This window comes from Aythya fuligula, chromosome 6 (genome assembly GCF_009819795.1).
Source record: "Aythya fuligula isolate bAytFul2 chromosome 6, bAytFul2.pri, whole genome shotgun sequence".
In the NCBI taxonomy this organism is placed as follows: Eukaryota; Metazoa; Chordata; class Aves; order Anseriformes; family Anatidae; genus Aythya; species Aythya fuligula.
The window spans coordinates 15,358,611-15,383,712 of record NC_045564.1 but is presented as its reverse complement, the minus strand read 5'-3'; the positions used below and the strand labels follow the sequence as shown (position 1 = coordinate 15,383,712).

Genomic DNA, 25,102 nt, shown 5'->3' with positions numbered 1-25,102 from the left:
CTGGAAGTGCCAAGTGGTTGAACCTGACTCCATCCGAGCATGAGTTACAAAATCAGACACAAACAGGTACACATGGAGGAGTGTCTCTGTACCACCTTGTAATTCTCACTGACTACAAGATTAATACAGCCATGGCTGCTTCCCCAGAGGATGGTAAAAGCCTGGGCTCCCTTTCCTATCCATTTGTAGGTTGTTCTCCAGCCAGTTATCCTCTCACACCACAGTTGACTGTTCCACTGAATAATGGAAACTGGGCAGAATTACATTTGCAGAAAATGCTCTCTAATGCCTTGCAACTATGAGGTATATATTGGTTGTAAACTCTGTATTGCAAAGTACCTGACATTTTTACTCCTTGGCCTTTATGGACTTGCAGTGGTACTGTCGGACCAATAGTTAAGTCTTTTTACTCTTGAACTCCTTACTTTTCACTTTGTAGTTATGAAGAAAGGATTTTTACAGGGCAGATGAAGCTTTTCAGCAGGGAAAAGGATCATTTCAAAGCTTCCGCAAACACCTGTCTTCAACAGCCTGCTGTGGCAAGCAGCTGCCTGCTCTGCCCATGCTTCAGAGCAAGTCCTGGCTGCAAAGCAACCTGCTTGCAGCCTCAGGTATGCCCAGGCTGGCTTTAAAGTTAATCCTTAACCTCATCAAGAGATGGCATTACCATGTCACAGTACATTGGTGGTGCAATAATAAAAACCATTATCGCCCACCTGGCTCTCCTGCCTCTTTCTCCAACTCTCAGATATACTGAATGTTTACAGTCTTACTGCAAAAAAGCCCCAGAAAAGGCTGTAACAGGATGTAGCAAGGCAAAGAAATTAAGATATTAGGGAAGTAAATACAGGTTCTGTAATTATACTTTATTGCAACTTGAATGCTTTGCTTGCTCCTAAAGACTCCTTTAGCTAAATTTGTTTGTTCCAAGTGTTTTCTTCTGTACCAACAAATAAACACAAGAAGCATGTATATTTTCCTTATTATTTTATTGAAAAGATACATTTAAAAAAATACACAGACATTTTACTATTATGGATTGCAGATAAAGATGCTCTAAAAGTTAATTCTATATATATTTTTTTGTTCCTTTCTTCCATGTTTTCCCCCATTGTCACATAATGACTTCAGTCTGAGTACTGCATATTGATATCACCTTTATAAAAGGGTTGGGGAGGTAAGAAGAGAGGAGGGGCATTACTGCAATATAATAAGTAAACAGATAAGACAGTCAATTATAAATATTTCATGTTCTGTACATTATTGCATTAGGGAGCCACAACATTATGCAGCATCGTTACAAAGGAAACTAGTTAGAAATGAAGAAAAAGGATATTTACGTACAAATACATGGATCCATTGTCTTCTTGAACAATGCATGTGAGCTCTGGTAATGTGCAATTGAAAAGCTTTTTTTTTTTTTTTTTTTTTCTCTTTAAACATTGCTTAGCAACACCAGTGAGGAAACAACAAAAATAAATTAAATAAAAGTAGCAAACAAGTAGTAATCTTAACTATATGTTATATGGCTTTCTAGTTTTAATCTCTCTAAATAAAGTGTGACACGAAAGAATTAAAACAAAACAAAACAAAACTTTAGCGCTGCATTGTGTTCAAACATCTGCACAGAAACTAAAAACCTTAAAATCAGACGTGATACATCTTCAGTACTACACAAGATACACCAGTACTGGGGCCTAGGACAGTATACAATCCCTGTCAACAAGAGCACATTGAAAAGAAAAGGACACAGTTCATTTTTGAGATGTTACCCACGATCAAGCACTTGGCTCATCTATCTTTTTCCATGCTAGATTGTACCCCATTGGTTTCCAGAGAGCTATTTACATAAGTGTGAGCGAGGAAGACCCTAGTTTTCAAGTCTGCCAGGAAAATACTTCATGTTCCTTGTTTCCAAGGTGTGTCATACACATTGCAAAAAATAATAATTAATAGATACATGAATCTTTAATGATATAATTTTATGAGCATTTAAATTTTTAGTAAATCACTGTCTATTTGGATTAAAAGAGAGAGAGAGAGAGACTGAGAAAGAGAGCTGTCTAGACTCCAAATGCAGTACCATCAGTGATGACTTTTATGGTGCAGTGGGTTGAGGTGTCACACCAAATGGCATTTCAAAAGAGAAAGACCCCTTGCTTGCTTTTCTTTCACCCTTTCTACTGGCCATAGCTATCTCTTGTTTACATCGATCAAATCAGTACGGTGCAAAAAGTATCGAGGCGGGTGTTGCACGGATGGGCCCATGGCCTGGCCGGAGGAGAGCTGGGGGTATCGCTGGTGCCTGGAAGAGGGAAGTGGAGGGACGGGGAGGGAGGGACAGAGCAGATGACACTGCTGCAGCTGCCGCCAGCGGAGAGGAGAGAAATGCAGGTGCCAGAGGCTTGATCATATCCTTCTGGAATGCAAGTTTTGCCTGGAATAAAGCAAACAAAAAGGGCAGTGAAGTACATTTCTCCCCATGACCATTCATTCATAGGGGAAGAACGAACCCTGATGCACAGAGCATGGTGTTGGCTGCTCAGGGGTGACACCCACATTACCCTCTTGCTCTTGAGGCAATTAAAGCAACTGAACTATATTCCACAACACACAAATCTCAAGAGTAGGGCAGTCAGGCAGGTTTAGAAGGGAGCGCGATTTGCAAGTGAGCAAGAGTAAATTATATAAATCATTACTGTTTGAAAAAAAAATAATTTAAAAAAATATATATATATATAAACCACAACTAAGACTTCAATGTAAAAAGTCAAGTTTTTCACTTGCAAAAATAAATTGTAGAAATGTCCAGTGGTCAGATTGGAAAGCTGATACTAGAGTTCAGCCATCTTTTTACCTGCTGATGCAGAGCTGTTCTTATCAACACACACACACACATTTTAATATCAACACCATAAATTTTTTTGAAAAAAATTATCACTCAGCTTAGCTTGTGGTGAAACTTATCACTCAGAACTACCTTGTGGTGAAAAAGCTAACCAGAAACACATACAATACAGTTTCACTGAAAATGGCAGGTATCACAACACATACATGTTTGTGGAGCAAAGATGCTCACATCTTTCCTTTGTTAGTGGAGGCCTCTGCATACCTGATACATTATAAAACGGTGCACACAAATGGGAAAGGTTATTGAATAGGGAGACTCACAAAAAGCCCTCAGCATTTTCATTTGCCTCTATACAATTAGAGAGACCCATTAGTAGCTTAGCTTTTAAAGGCTTTTCAGTGCTTACTCTTGCACACACATTTGCATGTCTCTCTTTCCAGCCTATGACTTGTTTTTGCACCATAGATGACATGCACTTTCCCTTAATGAATAGAATACAGGCTGAGTCACGAGCAAATAAACATACAATCTGTGTTGTGCTGCAGCCAGCCTGAACTTAGGCTGCATTGGACTGGCATAGCCAGCTTGAGGAATTCTTGGAAATGCAGATGGGTGTGAGAGGGGAACAGCAGGGGGCACAGAGGGAGGCAAGGTGTTTTGATAGTGACAGACACTACCCAAGCATGCTGATAGGCAATCGATTCTCCTAAAGAACTGATAACTCTTTTTCAGCAACATAATACATCTGCTCAGCCCTCTGCTTTGCTACATAGAGCATTAGTATTTTTATATATTAACATCATATGTCCTTTTCCCTGATTGCATCTGTCATAACTGAGAGTTATCTCAGGTGCCTGGAAAGACAGAATATATGTTTCAGACTTCAAGAAGTGCACCAATGCAACAGAGCTGATACCTTTCCACAGGGCATGTGGTTCCCATTCCACATCCCACTGATTATTCCTTCCTTCCTAGAGGTAAATAACACTCCCAGAGACGTCTGCATGCCTTTGATGGGGCAGACAGCATACATAACTATCTTCAAATCTGATCCCAGCACAGAGCAAGCCTGCAGGGGGAGAAGCTCTGTACAAGTGTCAGGTCTGTCATGCTCCTGTCTCTGTGTGGTGGGAGTCCCCAAGGTCACAAATTCACACAGACAATGATGAGAAAAAAAAATACTTACTGCTAAAATACTTGGGCTGCGCTGCAGTTTGTTGTAAGGACTATATTTAGGTTTCATAGGCTTTCCTGCAACTCTGTCCTTATGCCTTCGGCTGGAAATGTGCTGAAATAAATATTCTCACATTTAATTAACTGGTTAAACATTTCTCAACTTTGAGTTTCAGACTGATTTATCAGCAGGGTATGCCTAAGCCCCTGTTTGTAAGATACAGTAGGTTCTTTAGAGAGAGCAAAGATGAGTTTTGCTAAATTAAACATAATCATTTGGAGCACATCAAACAGAGAATGAGAAACTAATCGAATACAGCGAATTCTGTGATCCAAGACAGGCTCTGCAAATTATTGGTATTTTGGTTAGTACTTCCGTTTTCTACTTGAGAAGCTTTGAACCAGGCCAAGCGGTAATCACTAGGTCATAAGGATATTCAGACATAGGAGGCGAACTTCAGTCTCTCTAATGCTGTTCAGTTGCATAAATAATTCATTATTAACTGAAGGAAGAACCAGTACCCAGGGATATGTGTACACCATGCAATTTAATACTGTCTTAGAGATAACTGAAATAACTGTGAAGGAGAGCACAGGTTCACACAGCACAGCACCATCCAGTTGGAGATTCCAGTTTGGGTATCAGAAACAACAAATTTGTATTGCATTGCTCTGAACCCAGGGCTCATTGGCTTGGTCAGGGCAGAGCTGCATCTTCATGCAGCTATGCTGATATTGCAGTGCTAATTATAGGGGTGCTCCACACAGTTGAGACATATCCCTGGTATTACCCTCCCACTGATTGTCCTAAACCAATAGATTCAAGTCACATTCTCCCTCTTGTATTCAAAGATTATTAAAAAATATCCCAACAGATTAAACCAGAACCAAAACAGGAATTCAGAGAACCTCAGCCCAGGATTTCTGGTTGTTGGGGGACCAAAGTTAAAATTTCTTGAGCCACAGAAAACTTTTAAACTAGATCTACTGTGCTATTAATTGATAGTGACATTTTGTCCACCTCTGCTTTACAACTCTCAAGTCACCTTCCCCCCCCACACACTTTTTTTTTCTCAGTTGTAACAATTAGGTGAATTCAATGGATATTTAGAAATATTTGTGGGGTGATGGAAAAGAAATACTTCGTAGAAGTTCATTTTATGGAAAAATATCTTCACACAGATCTATATCCCACCTATAATATTGCAACATAACTAACAACAAGAGATTTAAGCCTCAGACACACACAAACTACCTGTTTAAGTTGAATTTCTGAATTAACATGGACATCGCAGATTTCACAATGAAATGTCTTGTTCTGCAGTCCTGAGCCTTTATTGCCATTCTGAACCTTCAGCCGGGATCCAGGTCTAGGGTAAGACTTAATGGGGCCAGCACCATTTCGAGCCTCGACCATTGTCTTGTGCTTGGAGCCTAATGGGCACACAGGTTGAAGATGAATTAATGACCAGCATCATAAAACCTTGTCCATTAGCCATGGCACTTCTTGTAACACATTTATTTTCAAGACAGAATAATCAGAACTACCACAGGTCAGGATTAACAAAGACCTTGCTTTTGGTCAGCATTGTTCCCACTTCCTCAGTCCAAGGGGAAGCACAACAGAAGCATTTGTACAGAAAGGAGTTGCAGGGAGACTGGGCTGCTGGCTCCTGTGTGGGGGCAGTGTGTGGCTGCATGACCTGGTTTGCCAAAACCCTTCGAACAAAATCCAGAAGCTAGTGGATCACAGTATGAAAAGGACATTAGCCAAGAGAAAAACCAGAGGGATCATTCAAAATCTGTGAATTTGTGACTAAGCCAGCAGCCACAATACAGATGGATGATATGTGGAAGAAAAAGAGACTGCATGGTATATTGGCTCTGTTACTTGGATTCATTTTTTTTTCCAAGGATTTACCCAGGGCCAGAATTCAACCTTTGGCTTTAAATGTGGGAACTGATAAACGGTCAATGAGGAAATACTTATCTTAAAGATTTCCCCTGAATCTATATGATTTTGGAGGTCCTGGTCACCCTGAAACTTGAGGTGTAAAGAAAGACTATACTAACCAGAGACAGGAGTTTTCTGGATTAATCTCTTTGAGAAAACTTTTATGCACAGGCCATCATAGCAATTTCTCTAGTACAGGTGCCTCAGAAATAAATCTATACTGACTTCTGCTGAAGTGGAGGAAGGCAGATTTAAGAGCAGCACATATTTCTAAGAATTTTAATAATTAAAACAGAATGGTGACTGTGGGACCATCCAGGAAGGTGTAAAGTGAGAGACTGTACAGGCACACAGTTATTACCACAGCTTGTCATCAGAGGTGGTGGCGGTGATGGAGACTGCAATAAGTATCCCCGATTTGGAAGAAGTGGCTGCTTTCGCCATTTCAAAAATGGATTACAGCTGTAAAACCAGCTTCAATGGTTTGTTAACAAGCTTTACATCACCAGCACATCACAGAGCAGCCAGAGTACATTAGAGATTGCTGCTTGTGGCCTTTTAAAAGATTTATGAGAGGAATGAGGAGAGCATAGCTGATTCTCAATAATCCAAAGATTCTAGGACATCTAGGAAATTTAAGGAGCCCACACTAAAAATAGCAAAAATATCAAATAACAAAAGTTACTAAAAATTGTGCCAGCCAAAAGCAGACACCAGAGACAGACAGCTCAAATATGAAAGAGATACAGAACTGATATTTTAGAAACCTTGGTGCTACAGAAACCACAATGGAGAGATATCATGGAGTATGACAAAGTAACATGAACTGTAGGGATATTGTCAGCTAAAAGCTTATAGAGTACTTGACAGACAGTTCCAAAATTTATAGAGAGCTTTAATAAAATATCAAACATCACACATCAAATTGCCATTAACACAAAAGTTTTAGCAACTTGCCATTGTAAATTTTAACTAAAAGACTCTTCAGTGAATTCTGGCTACCATGGTATCAGAAAGCCAGTTTTTACCTTGAATTTTTGGAAATTAACACAAAACTCACGTTGTGTACCTACTCACCTGTATTGTGTGCTTCTAGTTGTGACAGAGAATTTACAGCCACTTTGCATAATGAACAGTAAAGTAGTTTTTTGGCTTTTTCCTCTTCTGACTCAGACACTGTGCTAGGAGCCCCATTTGTGCTCTTGGAGGATGATGCAGGTGTTACAAGTGCCGCTGCTGCTGCTCCAGGCTTTGGAAGAAAAGCACCCGCTTCTGTACTGGAATTCTGACTTGCACTATTGGTTTTTGCTTTCCCTTTGTCTTCTAAAAGAATCAAAATATCTGTCAAATATGCTGCGCACAAACAATCATACAGCAATAGTCCTGTGGTTTTAGTGAAGCTAACACAACAGGGGCCTAAGTCATCCAATTTTATACAGGACAGCAGCATCCTTGAAATCTTGTTAAAATCCAACCACAAAATGTGTGTAATGACTTTCCTGCTTTTAAGTTTACCATTACCAATGACTTCAACAAAGTCATGCCAGCTGCTGTTGCTGTCATGCTGCAGCTCTGTCCAGCTGAAAGGAGCCCAAGAAAGCTCAAAGGCAGCCAGGGTTAAAGAGTGAAGAGTGCTTAGAAACACATGAGGCTTTGTACTGGGGATTACAAAAATACTCCCAAAAAGCAATGTATTGTCTTTGGAATGGCTCGAATTTCTCAAAGTCACTGGGAGGACACTCAAAGGCTCCAGCACTGTCTTGGCATATGATATCCCTCCATTCAGCTAGGGTTGAGTATGGTGCTACACTATACACATGAGCACAGCTGTTAATATTTTTAGATTTTTCCAAGAACTATTCCCCACATATCCGGAGATCTGATGGCTCTGATGTGCATTCAGCATATTCCTTTATCACTTCTCAACCATGAATCAATAATCTGTCCTCTTATGAGACAGGTAGGCAGGTATTACTTCATTTTACAGATGGTAATCACAAGGCAGAGAGATTAAATATCTTAAATGTGTCTAAAGAGGAACTTTGAACCAGAGCCAATATTCAAATTGTCCTTGCGTACGTGTTGTCTACAAGAACTCATTGCATTTTAAGTTATTCAGTTGCAGTCCTCCTGACCACAAGCTATACTGGTACCAGCTCACCTATAAAGTACAAGGGATGAGAGGGGGAAAAAGTGCAGTGTTGTTGGTATGAGCAGCCCTGACAAAATGGGCACATGAAATGAAAGCCTGAGACCTGTTATCACTGAACAAACTGCCACCATCAGTGGAACAAAAGATGACAAAGTTTCAATTCTATTAAATAACAGTAGCATCTGCCAGTTTGCATTTTAAGATATTTTTTTTTTATTATTTTTTAAATATATAGAAAAGGACTATAGATCTAATTTTATTAAAGACCAACCAATATCAGCCTAGACATTTCTGTATCTCTGAGATTTATGCAGTATCAAAGGCCAGCTCTACATTTAGGATTAATCATAGTTCCATCACTTGCATCACAAGCCCAAATAGGACATGATACAAAACGTATGGGATAAAGTGCATAAAGTAATATGTATATGATGATGCAGATTAGCATCTTCTCAAAATTAATGTTTCTTTCTTGTTTTATCAGAACAAATTAGAAACTCATATAGCTACTTTTACATTGTATTTTTTTTTCCATGCACATCATTTATACTTTATACTTCAAAACACTTAATCTCTAGTGAGGAATACCACAAATTTATTAGTACTGTAATTTCTCTAAGTCCACAAATGACTGTTCCCTCTACTTCAGAGAAGAAAATCTGGAAAGGGATGAGGAGAGCATTTCTTATTCATTCACCCACTGCAATTAATATTTAAATGGCTTGTATAAATAATGTCCTTAGTCATTCTTTATGACCACTGCTAGATTCTGTCTTGACTTACATGACAGTTTCTTCTGGTTAAGATGTGACGTTTTGATGTCCTTCAGATTCAAAAGAACCCTAAAGTATTAAGTAACTGCAACAGGAACCAATGTCTAAGTACAATCACTTAACAGCAACCTCTTCAAAATTACTTATATCCCATCTGAAACCTATGGCATATTTTAAAATGTGTTGAACCAATTAAAAAGCTAGGTTCTATTTTGAACACTCAGTTATTTTTAAATACTGCTCCTTGAAATATGTTTACAGCTACCAGACTCTGTTGTAACATCACTCTGTGCATCATCCCAATGCTGCATTACCAAGAATTCTGAAAACAGGATTGTATCCCCTACAAGAAATTGAGAGCACGTGTGAACTGTGAACAGGCATTTTGATACTCAAAATGCATGGGTTTTGGCATATTTCCCAGAAGTGCATTGCAGTACATCAATTTTAAATTGTTAAAAAACAGCAGAAAGGAAATTCTAATAAAAGAATTGATTATTTTTTAAAATAGCTATAAAAATACTTTGAAATTAAACAATATGAAATATACAGGACATAAAATGATCAAGTATGAAGCCTGCTATTAGGACTGAATATATGATAAAGCCAGATTCTGAAAGTATTTTGATTGATAATGTATGACAAAAGAAAGCAATGTTAAATCACAGTTCATAGACTATTCAATTTTAATGTCACTGTAGTAATCAGTTACATCTGCAAAAACCTCAAACAGCATATGACTTGTGAGCATACATAAAATTAAGGGTTTTGATAAATTACATCTGCTAACATGCTAAATTAAAGAGTTTTCAGTATGGAAAGTTCTCAGCAGTGCTAATATCTACAGGGAAAGCATTCTGAATTGCTGCCATTTGTGAGTTCACATTACAGGATAATAGATTTCTTGTTGTTGTTGTTCTATGTGATAAACTGCCAGACTGCAAGAGGCATCATGTCCAAATGTGTAGGGGCCTGACTCAAGCAGAGGAAGGTTCTTTGGTATTTTGCCTTTCAGGCCATAAAAGAAAAATACACTTACAGAACTGCAAGTCTTATGTTAGTGTATATATAAACTATACTTCTACTTGGTCTGTCTTATATTGTTTCCCATTATTTATTTATTTATTTATTGATGTAAGTTTGGTGCTTGGTGGTTTTGAAACACTCCCTGGAGACTGAGATGGGCTTGCCCAGCAGAGGAGCCCAGCAGAGAGGGGTGGCCCTCACTGCCCCATGTGCAGGCACTGCACAGGTCTGTTCTGCAACCCCTCTGTTACACAGAGGAACAGATTTCCAGTTGTGGATTTTGCCATTAAGCGCCTGTAAAGTAGGATCCTAAACAACGGAGAAAGATCCATTTTACACAGGTCACCAATCACCATCAGAGAGTGACAGCTTTCCATTGCTGAATTTAAAAGCTGATTGAAAAATGCTAGATTTCATTTTCCATTTCTCCTCACTTCGCCAGCCACCATTAAGGGATATTTAGTTCTGAGGCTCAAATGCCAGCAGATGTAGTATGTCAATATTTAAAATATTCCCAAGGTTTACAGTGTTTTCACTCTTCATAATACAAAGCAATTCTAGAGTATATAATGCATAACGGGATGACGAGAAAACTTCTGGAAAGCTAGAGAGAAGTTAGCAGCATCCAGCTGGGCAAAATTCTGCCACTGTCTGGGCTTTTGGAAAGAACTACAGTTCACATAGTAATTGTATCATTTGGAGAGCTTCCTCACACTGATCAGCTCCATGTGCCTGTGTGTTTATATGGAGAGATACATGCCTCTATATAAGTTGATGTTTCCTTCCACTGTTTTAAGTGTTTAATGCAGAACATCTTCAAAAGTCGTAATTGGAAGGTTATTAGACAGTTTAACTCCCACAGAAAGTTCAGTGAGCTAAGTACATATTTATCACTGCAGTGGGGCAAGGTTTTTTTTTCCTGCCTTCTAAATCAGACAATTGCACTTCCCCAAATGGGCTTTGGATAATAACTTATTGTTTTCAGTCTACAGAATTCAAAACACCATTACCTACAGTTTTGTTTGAGACAAATGCCTACCAAGTATTCAACTGTGCAAAGCACAGGAAATGCAGATCATATATATATATATATAGAAAGCAGGAAGATCATCATCCTACAGCTCCTCAGAAGGGAACTGGAATCAGAAGACCCAGACGGTGTCAGTCTCCTCCCAGCAAGCTGCAGCTGTGATTCAGTCTGACCCAGGGTTAACTTGAAATGCCCACATCACAACTCACATGCAAGGAGTCCATTGAAAATCTAATTCGTACTGCTGCACTGTACTGGACTATGTTTGTTTTCCAGACAGAAGGCCATACTTCATTTGTGTTAAATTTCTGTCTTTTAATTAAGTCTGCCTTTTCCTCAGGACTCCAGAGAAATAAATCAGTGTTTCATTTTAGCTCTTACTGAAGCCTGAATTTATTTTGAAATAGAGCCCAAGGAAAAAATAAAGCAAGCTAATTAAGTATTGCTTTGGGCTTAGTAATACCAATGCTCTTGTTGCCTACTTACATTGTTTCAATTCTGCTTTGAAGTTGTTTTCATATATTTGTGGTTGTTTGCCTCATGTCTGCGTCAGCACCGTTAGAATTCAAGACTTATTTATTTAATTAGTAGTTAAAAATTTTGGCTTTATGTATCCAAGTTAGAAAACAGCATAGGATAACATCTGACAGCCTTAAATCTAGCCGGTTCTAGCTCCCTACCAGTCCAAGTGACGTACCGCCCTGTGTAGTTCATGTTTCTCTCACTACTGTTGCTGTTACAGAGCTCAAGACGGGGCAAAGCCACTACCATACAACTTCTTCCCTGTGACACTCAACCTGCATTTCCTCTGTGCAGTTGTATCCTCTCCTGGTTCCTAATAATGGCACGTCAATGCTCCATCCCCATGCACAGACTGACCATCAGTGCAGGCCATACAGAAAACAACACAATTTTTTTTCCCCTAACCATTTCATCATTTATTTAAGCAGTTTAGTTAACAAGGTACTTTTAAGAGAAATCACTTTGCTTACTTTGTAATTTGTGTCAAGTGTTTATAATTTTATAATATATGTATATCTGTACCTTAGAAATTTATATTTTAAAATGGTCTCTTACCATATGAAAATGTACTAAATAGGTCTTGCTTTTTACAGCTAGGAAATCACTATATATATATATATAAAATTTTATTTTTTTCTCTAGAGTGTGAGTGATGATTTCCATACACAATAGATAGAAGTTTTCACTTGGAATTTATGATGAAAATATAGGTGCTGTTTTTAATGGAGAAATAAATTAAAATTCATGTTTCTTAATCCAGATTCCTAATAAAAATAAAAACAAGCAGAATTATAAAACTCGTGTATAAACCTAGAAATTCAAATGATACCAGTTTTCTGTATCAATAATAGCTATTTCTACTTACATCCTACAACATGCCTACCTACAGTTTTTATCACTGAAGATGTACATAACATATATTTGCAATAAACTTCTGCTTCACAAGCTTGTTCAAATAGCAACTGAAATAAAATTTACAGGTTATCCAAGATTTAGATTATGTATGGGATACACCTGCAGAAGCCCTTTCCATCACATATACCAAAAGCTTTTAGGTAGAGAGTACTGCTACAATCCTAATAACCCTTACAGAACTGTCATGTACATTTTCTACCTATACTTAAATAAATCTGCTCAGAAGTAACAATGTACTATTTACTGAGAATACATTTCTGCGTGTGTGTATGTATGCTTCACACTTATCTTTGTTACTTGGTCATACCTGGCATCACCCAGATGAGCTGTAGCCTTACACAAACTAAGTAGTACTTACACAAACTAAGGCTACAACCAAAACACAGTACACCAGTTGTAAAGTGGCCACTGCTGCTCTACACAGCCCTGCACCAGAGCTCTTTTGAGGAATTTGCTAATTTCTCATCCCACAAATTGAGATTAGATTTTATGAAAGATTATATTATTATTATATAGTTTTCACCTTCTCAAAGAACAAAGCGTACTTCCATCCTGGAAAAGAGCAAAATTGGAAAAACTGTTTCTGGTAGTCTAGATATTTTTGATTCTCTTTTATAAAAGTAAGAAAATAGTAAATACCTGAAATACTTATGGTCCCTTTCATCTTGAAGAACCTAAAAGAAACAGTTGTGCAATTTCCAGTGCAACTTCCAGCCTCAAGTGGCTATGTTAGGAGACACACAAGGAACAAACTAAAGCACAGCTTGATCACTGAGTGGTTATCAGTGCCATGCTACCAGAGAACAGATGATGCACGGTTAAGTGCAAAGCCTCTGGCAGTATCAGCCTTATTTACAGCTCTATGCTACACCACATCACTGCTGATGGAACAGCTTTAAAGAACTTGGATAGCTTGATGATTCTGACCACCTTATATTAATTTCTGACTATGGAGTTTCCTATGGTAACAACAATAACGAAAGTGATTTCTGAAAGGAAGAGTTTCTGTTTTATTTATGGGTTTTACAACTTTGAATAGCTTTAGGTTGTCACTAGAAATGAGGTGCAAAGAGGTACGACAGCCCTGAGTTCACATGGACTGTGTGACTGGGCACCAGTATTAACCTGAAGTGCTTATTTTTTAGACTATTTGAGACTCTGAGGTAAAGCAGGCATATCTCCCAAACAAGCAGAGCTGTACTTAGGGAAACCATCTTTCAGGTTCTCCCTGTAATTTCAACAGCTCCAAATATGACTATGACAATTGGGCTGCATTAAACAACCTTTGAAGCATTCAGTGACTGCAGAATGAGACAAGGAGATCAATCACGTTGTTAGACTGTTGTATAAATATTTATACAACAAGTTATACAACCTTATCAAGTGCATAGCAAAGGTAAACTAAGTTATATTAATTACACCCATATAGAATCCAAGAAATTTTGCTGAAAAACTAATAGTTGTTGTTAAATTGTTCTTACTAAAGGCAGAGTAAAAATGTATTTATTGAAAGATAAAATTCTAACTCAGTTAAAACTCGATATTTTAGATTGTTGGCATATCTGACACAAAACTAAGTGAAACTTAGTTTCTTCCTACTCTCCTTTATAAAGCCACTGACAATGCTAAAAAGAGGCCAGTTAGTTGGTATTACTGCAGCTTTTCATTTGACCTTGCCGTTCCAAGGTTTCTGCACATAACAGCAAGACAGTCGCCAGACCAAATGATCAACAGTTTAAAAGCAGAGATCACAGCTGCAGACAGACATATATGAAATCACAGGAGACAGAACAGGTCACCAACATACGCATTGGTGTGGCAGCCAAACTTTTCATAAGCTTTCTTCTGTTTTTCACTCCATCACTGAAAAAAAAATATCTCAGGTGATGGTAACAAAAGTAAGTGTGGCAGCTGTTTGTAGGAAGATCTTCACAAACAGAAGAACCAGACAAGGTGTGAAGCTGGTCACAATGGCTGAGGGGTGGTAAGTGCAAGTCAGCACCTTAAAAGCACACTATAACAGAGAAACAATGCACAGAGAGCTTTGAAAGTGATGGATTTGAAGAATTTGGAGAGAGAAAATCAGCTGCTTTAGTTCATTTCACAATAAAATGGTGAAATAACATAGAAAAGCTACTGCTTTCCTCCCACTGAGAGTCCAGAAGTATCCCTGCAGCATTGCTTCTGAACATACCTGGCTTTGACCTAGCTGCATTTGTCAAAGACAATAATGCCATTATGAAAATGGAAAACTATGAAAAATAGTAATAAGAAATAGTACAGGGAAGAAAGAACTGGATATTAAAAGCTGCACATAGAAATACCATAACAAAATTCACAGTATTTAAGTCAAAAATACAGAAGTAGAGAGATAACCAAAGAGGTTGCAAGGCTGTCTGAAATTTTTAGCTTAAATATTTAGCTTATATACATAATATATAAATATAAATAATTATATATGTATACATATATAAATATTTTATATTTATATAAACATAAATAGATATTTTAGCTGAAATATTTAGCTTAGTTCTGTTTGCCCTGAAACAAGATACGGAGGAAGAAGAGGATCAATGACTGAATTAATAGGAGGACAAAAAGGGCCTTTCTCAATCTATCAGCAGAAAAACTCTACTGAATAGAAATGCAGACAATAGTTCCAGTAAAAAAAAAAAAAAAAAGAAAAAAAAGAAAAAAAAGAAAAGCATCAAACCATTGTTCTTCACAGAAAGTCTTATCTTCTGCTGGCTCACACTGTTACAAAGGAATAAAGGGTGCATTTAAACAATTAATTATCCTTTTCATGAAGAAAAAGATGAACACTGAGTAATATATGCCATGAAGCCAATAGAAGGAAAGCAATTAAGTCAGTGGTGGTCACAACCTTTACAGCATTTGTAAGCACTCCATCCTGCATCTCATCATCACCCAAAAAAAATAAATAAATAAAAATAAAAAGAGCATTAGATTATTTCTTGACACTCATTAAGACAGAGTTAGCTAACTTTGATAAGGGATTTTGAAATCTTTTTTGTTTTATCTCCACATTTGCTGACTAATGAGACTCTAATGGCTGTCAGACAAAATATCTACTTTCTCACCACTTGTGCAGTCTACTGAGAAATGAGGCTGAAAAACCCATAGGGCTCTGTTCTAGAAAAATTCCACTGCAAACCTACATGCAAATCAGGCAGCACAGAGTATCCATTAACCCTCTGGCTACCTTTAGCTTTTGTAAAACGCTCTTCCTTGTACCTCAGGCCTGTCTGAAAAAAAAATGGCTAGGTGTTATATAATGAAAGGTACTTACATGAAATAAATGGTTGACACATTCTAAAGAAAACCAATTTTGTTTCCATACAAAAATGAGAAACAAATGGAAGCTATAAATATGAAGCTTTTCATCTCAAGCACATATGTGCACTGAAATAAGCTACAACACATTTTGTCAAGATACTGAAGCTACATCAGGAAACGTTTGGATGGCTCTGCAATATTGAGTGAGCTCTGTAGCTAGACTGATTATTTGATTTACTGCATCACTACTCTCCAATTGGCTTAACTGAAAGATCATTTTCATTTCAGAAGTATTGCTTGCTTGGCTATGGTACAACAGGGATGTTGATACTTAATTTCTTAGATATTTTATTTCTGAATTGGCATAGCAAAGACTCTAGGGAATTCTTTTACAAAGGAACCTGTCTCTTTTTCAGAGTACAAAATAAATTTGCAACTAATTGGAGTAAATGTTATAAAGGTTTGTTTTAGAAAATTTGGATGCTCCTAATTCTTATGAAAGTAGATTGCTGAGAATCAGAAAATACTCAGAAGTCCACATAGTTCTGCCACTGCAAAATCTTGACCTGAAATATTTATTTCTGCACCTACCTGTACAACTTCTTCAACAGAGAACGTCTGCTGTTCCAACTACTTGGTGCCTGTGAGATGACCCTACAGCATCACCTACAGTTTTTAGTCAATTATTTGCATACTTGCAGACATTTTTCCATACATAAAAACTTATATTTAAGTAACTGTGCAAAAGTTATGGATCAACAAGGAAGACTCACATTTCAAACATTCCTCAGTTACAGCAGTATTCTTAAGTGAGAATATCCCACACTTTGCATTCTTCAGTACTGTTGCTCTATGACTTGGTAAATTTACTTTAAAACTATCTTAACCTTTCATGTTTTCTAAGGTATGCCACTCTTTACTGGCTGGAATGGAAAAAATTAAAACAGACTTGGAGAACTATTATATAGTTTGGGCAAAGTTTGAAATATAGTATATGACATGATAATAATAATAATAATAAAAAAATGACACCCAGGATAAAGAAAAAAAGTTTTACTGGTAAAACTTATCTTTCTCTAACACCAGACACTATTGTGTTTTGTAAATATTTTATATTCCTATTACAGACTGCCACATTTATTTCACTAAAACAGGAATGCAAGTTTTCCATAGTATTTTATTGTCTTTTAAACATTTTAATAATATAGGAATATTTAGAAAAATATTATTCAAAAATTATAACAGCGTATTCTACCAGACATCCTTCAACTTCTTAAAAATGCTTTGGGTCCTCTCCTCAACCATACAATTAATGTTATGTCCTCCATCTATGAATCTGAAATACATTACTAGAAACACATTGTACTTGCAGTTTGTGCTTAAATAATCTTAAAATTCTACCCACAGCTTCTAAAGTGATTTGGAACTCAATACAAAATTTATGGGTGTCTAAATAAATTAATCAAGAAGAATGGACATTCAAGTATGTACATGCAAGTACGTTCTCACGGGTCTGTGTCTGAACTACTGACTCAGTACTTGCCTGGGCAGATCTGCCATTGAAGCTGACTATGAAACACTCATCTTCATTTCAGTTAAATGACATCTGTAATTGTGCATTCTTACTGATTTCAGTGGCAGGTTTGCCTGAAGACTGCAAGTATGTAGTCACGTCCTCAAGATTTGACCAATAAATTGCATATAACTTGCCTAACAGACATGCAAGTTGACTTACTCTCCTTGAAAGAAAAAAAAAAATAAAAAAATTATGCTATAGGAAATGTAGCATGTTTCTCACACCAATTCAGTAATGCAGCAGCTGTAGAATTAAGGTTGAAAGGATAATAAAATAAATTTTCAAAAGACCTATTTAAATGTCTGATGTACCAGCCAGGGATATTTTTGCTTTTGTTTTCAATTCTGGATTTCTGAACTATTTTGTATCAAAACCGACTCACCAACTTCATGGTCTCAGTTGTCTGCCATGCCCTAGCAACAAGCATTTTTTCTTGAGCATTGTATTCAAAATGTTGCCTACTTTTATGCATATAAAATAAATATGACAAATATAAAGATGAGTAAAAACAACGTTTACCAAAAAAAATCTAGACACAGTATTGATGTATGGAAGTTGCTACTAGACTAGACTGGCTTGTACTCTTCGAAGTCTTTTCCTTTACTTAAATAGTTGGTGAAAAAATACAGAGGGGAATAAAAGGCCACCAGCAAAACTATTTTTCTCACTTGTAAGTGCATGTTTTCCAGGAAAAAAAGGTTCAAAAATAGAACATTTACTTCATTTAGAGGCCAAACCAAAGCATCCTGAAGAAACAGTATTGGGTCTTACCCATTGTTTTACATGTGGACACTAAGATCACTCAAAGCCTGAGAAAAAGAAAGACCTTTAATTCTCAAATTTTAGAGACTTGACACCACCTCCAACTTTGGCACAACTAGACACAGACGAAACTCCATTCAACTACTAATTGCACTAGTTGTCATAAGCATTCTGTTATTTATTCTCTGATTATGTGGGAAAGCTAAATGTCTGGCATCAGATGAACAGTCTTACTTCTTTAGCAATACCTTCAATAAGCTTTGGGGAATTATTAGATACAGATAAAGCAACTCCATCCCAGGCTTGTTATAAAAACAAAACAAAAAACAAACAAACAAACAAAAAAACCCCTGCAGATATCTTTATTGGGAATTATCCATTCTAATGAATTTAAAGGTCTAATTTAAGTCCTGCTGAGAATATGAGAACATCCACTGATTTGAATTTCTTAGTCATCTAAAAACAAACTTCATTCTTGGATCACAAATGAATTTTTTCTTATGCAAATAATACTGTCATTTGCCATCAGAATAACTATCTTGAGGTGACAAAAAAGGATATATCATTTCTCTCTTTTGGAATTTTTACAAAATCTCATTCAAAAACCTTCACTTTTTAAGATTCTTCTGGATCTTCTTTCTTCCTACTAGAAAATTGCAAAGCAGATGAGTGACATTGGTATCTCAATGTTACACTCATTTTTTGCTAGCTGCTTCTTTTATTCTCATTTTCCCTCCTTCTCCACTTCCATACCTGAAGACTTGAGAACTCTTGTAATATATTGCATAACCAATTATGAATAAAGAATGATGTCATACATACTAGTTCTGCTAGGTTAGGGACATTGTGCCAGCTCTGGCATCCTCTATGGAAATATATATTTAATCATTTGCTAGTATATTGTGACATTCCATATTTATTTTTTCATTCAGTTATCATCCAAAAAAAATTGGATATTCAACAGGCACATCATTAGCAGAACAAGCAAGAAAAACAGATACCCAATATAACAAGAAAAGAGTTGCCAAGAGATTCAATGTATATAGGTGGATTCTTTAAATGACTGTATACATATAGATAAAAACAAATAAACGAAAAAGTAGCTGAGAACATCCCTGGGCTCTGCTCCAATGATCAGCTGTATCTGTAGTCACTCTTGCTTAGCCCAATGCCTATCTTTACCTCTACCCAAAGTAAGAAAAAAGTGCATAATTTTAAAGATGCTAATGAAAAAATATGCAACAAATTTCCAGTTTTTATAACTGGAATAATTTATAGTAGTATACTGCTTTAGTGATCTAGAGCACATGAATATTCTGTCACACAGCAAAGCACAGAGTAGTATTTAATCTTACAGTATACTTCTAATGTGGAGCTTCTGCTTTTAAATAAATACAGGAGAAAAAGGTTACCATTTCTTCAAAACAATCTTGTGCTTACATGTACTTCTGATTTATATAATGACTGGAGAAAGAAAAGATTGACCTTTTCCAATTTGAACAGGAATTGGAAAAGCTTAACAATGTAATTGTGTCAGTCACAGAACTTATTTTTTTTCAGTTAATTTCCTATAATCAGTTTGCAGTAGAGGTGCAGAATTTGATCTGTGCTAGTTAATATTATAGGCAGGCTGAAGAAACACCTGAAGAATTCCTTGGAGCTCCTGGAAGTCATCAACACCAAACCATGCAGAACAACTGCTTTCCCATTTAGCTTGTTAGAAGACACACGTGGGAAAGATGAGGCTTGAAAATCCTATTCTGAAAAAGTATGACCAGTAAGAATGACAGGGAAGAAAGTGTTTCAAAAGTTCAAACCTAATAAAATGATTTCTTGTTAATAGACTTTGATTTGCTAATAATCCTTTTGATTAAACTTTCATCCTAAGGGCATAAACCAAAGAGCAACATCCTGATGTAGGTGCTGAAATAACCCACCAGAACATGCCCAGAGACTATTTGCTACTAAATCCAATATCAACATTGCATTACTGACAGCATATTTTACATATCAATACTGATAATAAAATGTTCATGTAAATGCATGCATGGTACTTGCACATGAAACAAAAGCATACATGTGATGAATTTATGAGAATTCCTGAATTCTGTTTTAGATTATCCACCAAAAAAGCACTGTGGTCAAGCAGTAGATTCTATACGGTGCCTTTATATCTATTTTAGGGATGGAGTTTCAACAGGTGGCAGTATAGAGCAATATAGAGCATTTTTCTGAGGGCTGTAAAATGCTTAATGAAAAGAGGACAAACCCTACCATCCTCTTAGAGCTGACCATCAACTAACTTCTTTAACATAAATACATCTGTGCTTAGCAGGCACTATCTGAATACACATAAACACGGATGCATTATTATTTTGTAGCATATAATTTCAGTATAATTCTTTATGTAAGTATAAATGTGAAAAACTGATGAGGTTTTTCAGTAGCTTTTGATGGAGACTAGACATAATGACAATCATCTCAGACAGGCATAAGAAAAAAAAACTCTAAATATCACTTGTTAACGTTGATGTACAGCAGGCCAAAGAAATCATTGTCATGTTCCTCTGCTTCTACAGCCTCTTTTCCACAAAATTCAACTTCATCACAATATAAGCAGCATAGACTTTGAGGTCTGGATGACTTGGAAACTTTACAAAGGATTTAAGAATAAATACCCTAGAAACATCCTAAACTTTGAAGTTCTTATAATGACATCTCTATGACAATAGCCTAGAATCCCCCAGAACAGATATACTACAGATAGCTGTGGAAGCTGTATTATCTACTTGGTCTTTCGATAAGATTATTGTGATTTAAAACAAACAAAGAAAAAGTTTATTCCTTTAAAATAAAGTGATGAATTAAAAATAAATATTAAGAGGGTTTTTCAGAATTGGATATCATTTTTAGGATACTCTAAGCACAGAGATGCATATGGAAAAGTTTAGTTTGGCAACTCAAGCAACATGACCAAGGGAGTGTCCTGATGGTTGGCTTGTGAAATATGAACTAAGCCATCCCATGGGACATTATGTCTCATTCATAGTTGATGAATAAATAGCACTGGTAATTGGGACACTGAAGAAATCCAACCCATCATAACGTGCCTGAGTAAATGTGATTCAATATGTAGCACTCTACTACGGAATAAAAGGAATAAAATATACAGGTTTATTTTCAAAGTGCCCACAGAAAGCCTGCAATGAACTAAAATCACTGACAAGACCTCAAGCTCAACTTTTTTTTTTTTTTTTTTTTTTTTTTTTTTTTTTTTTTGGTCTAATGAAGCTTGTAGTTACTGGTGTTACTTCATGGACTAACTTATTACCATATGTCTACATGACAAAGTAGCACTTACGTCTATCAGTCTGTCTGGGCTGTTTTGAAAATCTGAGCTAGCCCACTTGGGCAGCAGACACTATACCATGTTTTAGCATGCTGTAATAACTGGACTAACTCCTAAAAGACCCAGCTGGATCAAGAAACTGGCAAACGAGGTTTCCAGTCACATCTTTTTCTTGCTGTTCTCGCCATACACAACAGACCAGCACAGGACTGCTCATATGCTGGAATATAAAAAGCATGACACTGAACATTTAGCTGCTCTGAGATGCAGTTACAGAACAAAATGGTAGTAAGAGGGGCCAGAACTTGAAACTGGATCCAGAATTTGGCCTGGTTAGGTGCCTGGTATTGCAGATGTACCAGCTGAACAAAAAGGACTTTTCATAAAACATCCAAAGGGTGCATCTGTAACAAGTCCCTGGTAGCAGAGCCTGCTGATCTTATTTGAACAAGAACTGAACTTGAAATGCCCATATATATCTGTATATATATACAGATACACAGACACATATATGTATAATTCACAAACAACTCTCACTGAAAAGGAAAGAGTTCATATACAGAATGGCTCAAAGAAAAAAAAAAGGCTTTATTTTTTAATTCTGAAACCTGTTTTTGACTTTTTAATAGGTTATAGCTGTTGCATTTAATTCTTGATTTCTATATCAAAGCAGAATTTTAAAAAAGTGATTCTGCATCATGTCTCCTTCATTTTGAACAATTTATTTTGATTTAGAAGTGTAATCAAAGAATTCCTCTTCATTTGATAAGTAAATAGTGGCATTTTAGTCCATTTATTATCATAAGCATTCCTGAAGGACTCATCACTATAAGCATCTAGAATATGCTAGACTGGAATCACAGACACCCATCTTCTGTTGCATTCTCAGAGCTATATTTAAAATGCACTCTGCATATTCTAAACATATTCTATGTACTTGTAGCTACCCCTGCCCTTTTCTAAAGGGATGCATTTCACTGGAAATACCTATGTGCACACATGTGTACATTACATTAACACAACATCTTTCAGCCTAAAGTACTTGACAAACTACTGAACAGTGCAGACTTTTTATAAAGTTTCTCCCTTATACACATATATTTCTGTTGGAAGCCATCCTGAAAATCATGGGGTCCCACAGGGAGGGAAGGTGATCTTTGCCCCACATGAAAGAGCAGCTCACAGGCTTGTTAATGCTACCATCCTGTAACTCTCTCTCAAAGCAGCCACAAAAAAGCTTGCAGTATCACAGCACTCATCTTCTAGCATATGAAGCTGTTCCATAGCTGTTACTATACTTGCTTGGGGTGTTTAGAGAAATTGGGAGACAAGTTCAGAAAGGATACCCTATGGACTGCTCCTGTTTGAAAGTACCCATCAGGACAAGTAGGTATAGCCTAATAAGATGTGTGGGAACAACCACATTGCACCCATCATCTATGACTTTTTATTTTTCTCTGCTGAAACAGTGAAAAGGATAAAACAGTGGTACTCCAAACTAGTAGTAAACAAGTATTTTCTAAATGGTGAAGAGTTTTGTGCTTAAAAAATTAGATCACATAACAGTCTGATCGCACCAGAATGCAAAACTTGTGCAATCCAACCCATCAATATATCCACTTACCTGAAGTTGCAGCAGATTCTGCATTCAAGTACTATGGCTTTATCACTACATTTGCTGATGATCAGTTTACAGAAGTTATTTCTGAATCGTATTGTATTAATAACAGCGGCAAACATCTCTTTCACACACATTAGGAATCATCACAATGAGACCAAGTTCCAGAGTTGCCCCTGTCCATGTCTCTGCAGGAGCCCACATTTTCCTGAAAACTCCTCAAAATACCTTAAACATTAGTTTAATTGTTGTAGCTCTAACAGTAGCCACACTTCTCAAGTTGAAAGGAACAGTTGTAGAGGGACCACTGCATCATAAGATGTGAAAAATAAGAACTGGATGAATTGGGGTCTTGCCTGTAATAGATCCATCACACAAGATGAGCTAACACTGAAATTATTTTTCTGATTACTACTGCTTCTGAAAAATAGCATGACATCTAAAATAGTTACGTCTGTCCTACGGAAGAGGTGGCTCTGTAGCAAATTTGACATTTTATTTCAGTATATAGTATCTGTTCTGTCTGGAGAGCTTTGGGTCAGATGCCAACAAGTCACTCAAAATGATAGCAAATCAAAAAAGCTGTTAGTGTCCTTTTATAAACAGACCTTTGTAACGTAACAGTAAATTCAGTTTATCAGTGTACCATGACACTTTCTACCCATTCTGCATTAATACCAGTAGAAGTGCAAAAGGCAACAAAGGAACACTGGAACTTAAGTCTCTTCTCTTCTTAGCTTCTTATTCTCCTCTTCCATACTCAGTGAATGGACATCAGGAACAACATTTCTTGATGAACATTTCTGAGGAACATAGCAATGCTTCAAAATACAACAGTTAAAACAGTTTCACAAGTGGTGGGATTTAATTCCTTTCCTTGATTCCATTTAGCCCCCATCTTCTTCCTATACTTACAATACAATTTTTTCAGGCCTACGCCACACCCAAATAATCCAAACTGAAATCTCCCAGTTTAAGGCAAACAGTGCCAGGCCAGCCAGTAGGCCAAACAAAACAGAGCTCTCTGAAGCTTCTCTCAGGATGGAGTATATGTTAAATCTTCTATCCTACCAAGTTGCCAATTTTCACCATACTTCTACTTATCATACTTCTACTTCTTTAACACACATTCATCTCATTAACTTTTTTACATGAGGCAATAGTTGTAAAAACTCTGCAGAGCATGACAAAGATAAGAATAGATGATATAACTAAGTTTCATTTCCTTAGGAAATCAGGATGAAAATGCCACGGCCACAAACAGAAATTAAACTCTTAGTATTAGATATTATTTTTTTTTTTAAAGGAAAAATGAAATATACCTATACAGTGAATATTTGTTAATCCATTTCTCAAAGAACGAAAGCTCTGTTAGAATATTCAGAAATAAATTAATGGAAAAACACACACACAAAACAAAACAAAAACACCACCGACAAGGACAAAAAAACATCCACCATAGCATTGATTCCCAGCAGCAACATAATGATTCTTCTTGCTGAAATAAGCATTATGTTAAAGAGCTAAACATGTTCAAGAACGCTTTCCCTTACAGAGGCTATTGTTCGTGTGCAGCTAAACAGAATTATGGTTTGGTTTCTTGTCCATTTTTTTGTTTGTTTGTTTCTTGTCTAGTTCACTAAAAATTCCTGTCTCCAAGACATTTCCTGTCTCTGCTAGCAGCACTCCATTTGGATGTGGAGGGTTTGTCACTCCAGGTTTAGAATTTTGTCTTCCTAAACATCTCACCTTCAGTCTTACAAAGAGCAGCAACAGGCTTTGAGCAGCCTGCTCTTCACAGGCAACTCTGCTGTTCCCCAGACTGGAAGAAAGCATATAACTAAATCACCACATAAATTTATTTTGAATGCAGAAACACTTTTAGTGGTGTAGTCCAACAGACACAGATGGCAATCTGTCTAATTTGTGTTGAGTAATTAATAACATGTAACAACATACTGTCAAAACAGGGGCATTATAACAATATCAGGAGCAGGTTTCTCTTGGTGCTTAGATTATTTTATCCTCTCTCAAAAACCGGAAGTAGAGGAGTAAATGATTTTAGATATATTGCACAGAGAAGAAGAAAATTAAGTCACGGACG

The 25,102-nt window shown here is 36.8% G+C and overlaps 1 protein-coding gene across 9 annotated transcripts in view; it reads right to left on the bottom strand.

Moving 5' to 3' along the window:
• Window positions 1-988: 988 nt before the first annotated feature.
• ZNF385B (zinc finger protein 385B) overlaps window positions 989-25,102 on the bottom strand; it is a 137,611-nt gene continuing 113,497 nt past the window's right edge. For all 9 annotated transcript variants that reach the window (XM_032189965.1, XM_032189973.1, XM_032189967.1 and 6 more), the window contains 4 exons: window positions 7,056-7,301; window positions 5,280-5,458; window positions 4,038-4,139; window positions 989-2,437 (listed from right to left, as the gene is read on the bottom strand). In XM_032189965.1, coding sequence (XP_032045856.1) covers window positions 2,219-2,437; window positions 4,038-4,139; window positions 5,280-5,458; window positions 7,056-7,301 — 746 coding nt within the window. In that variant the 3' untranslated portion in view covers window positions 989-2,218. The remainder of the gene's footprint in view (window positions 2,438-4,037; window positions 4,140-5,279; window positions 5,459-7,055; window positions 7,302-25,102) is intronic.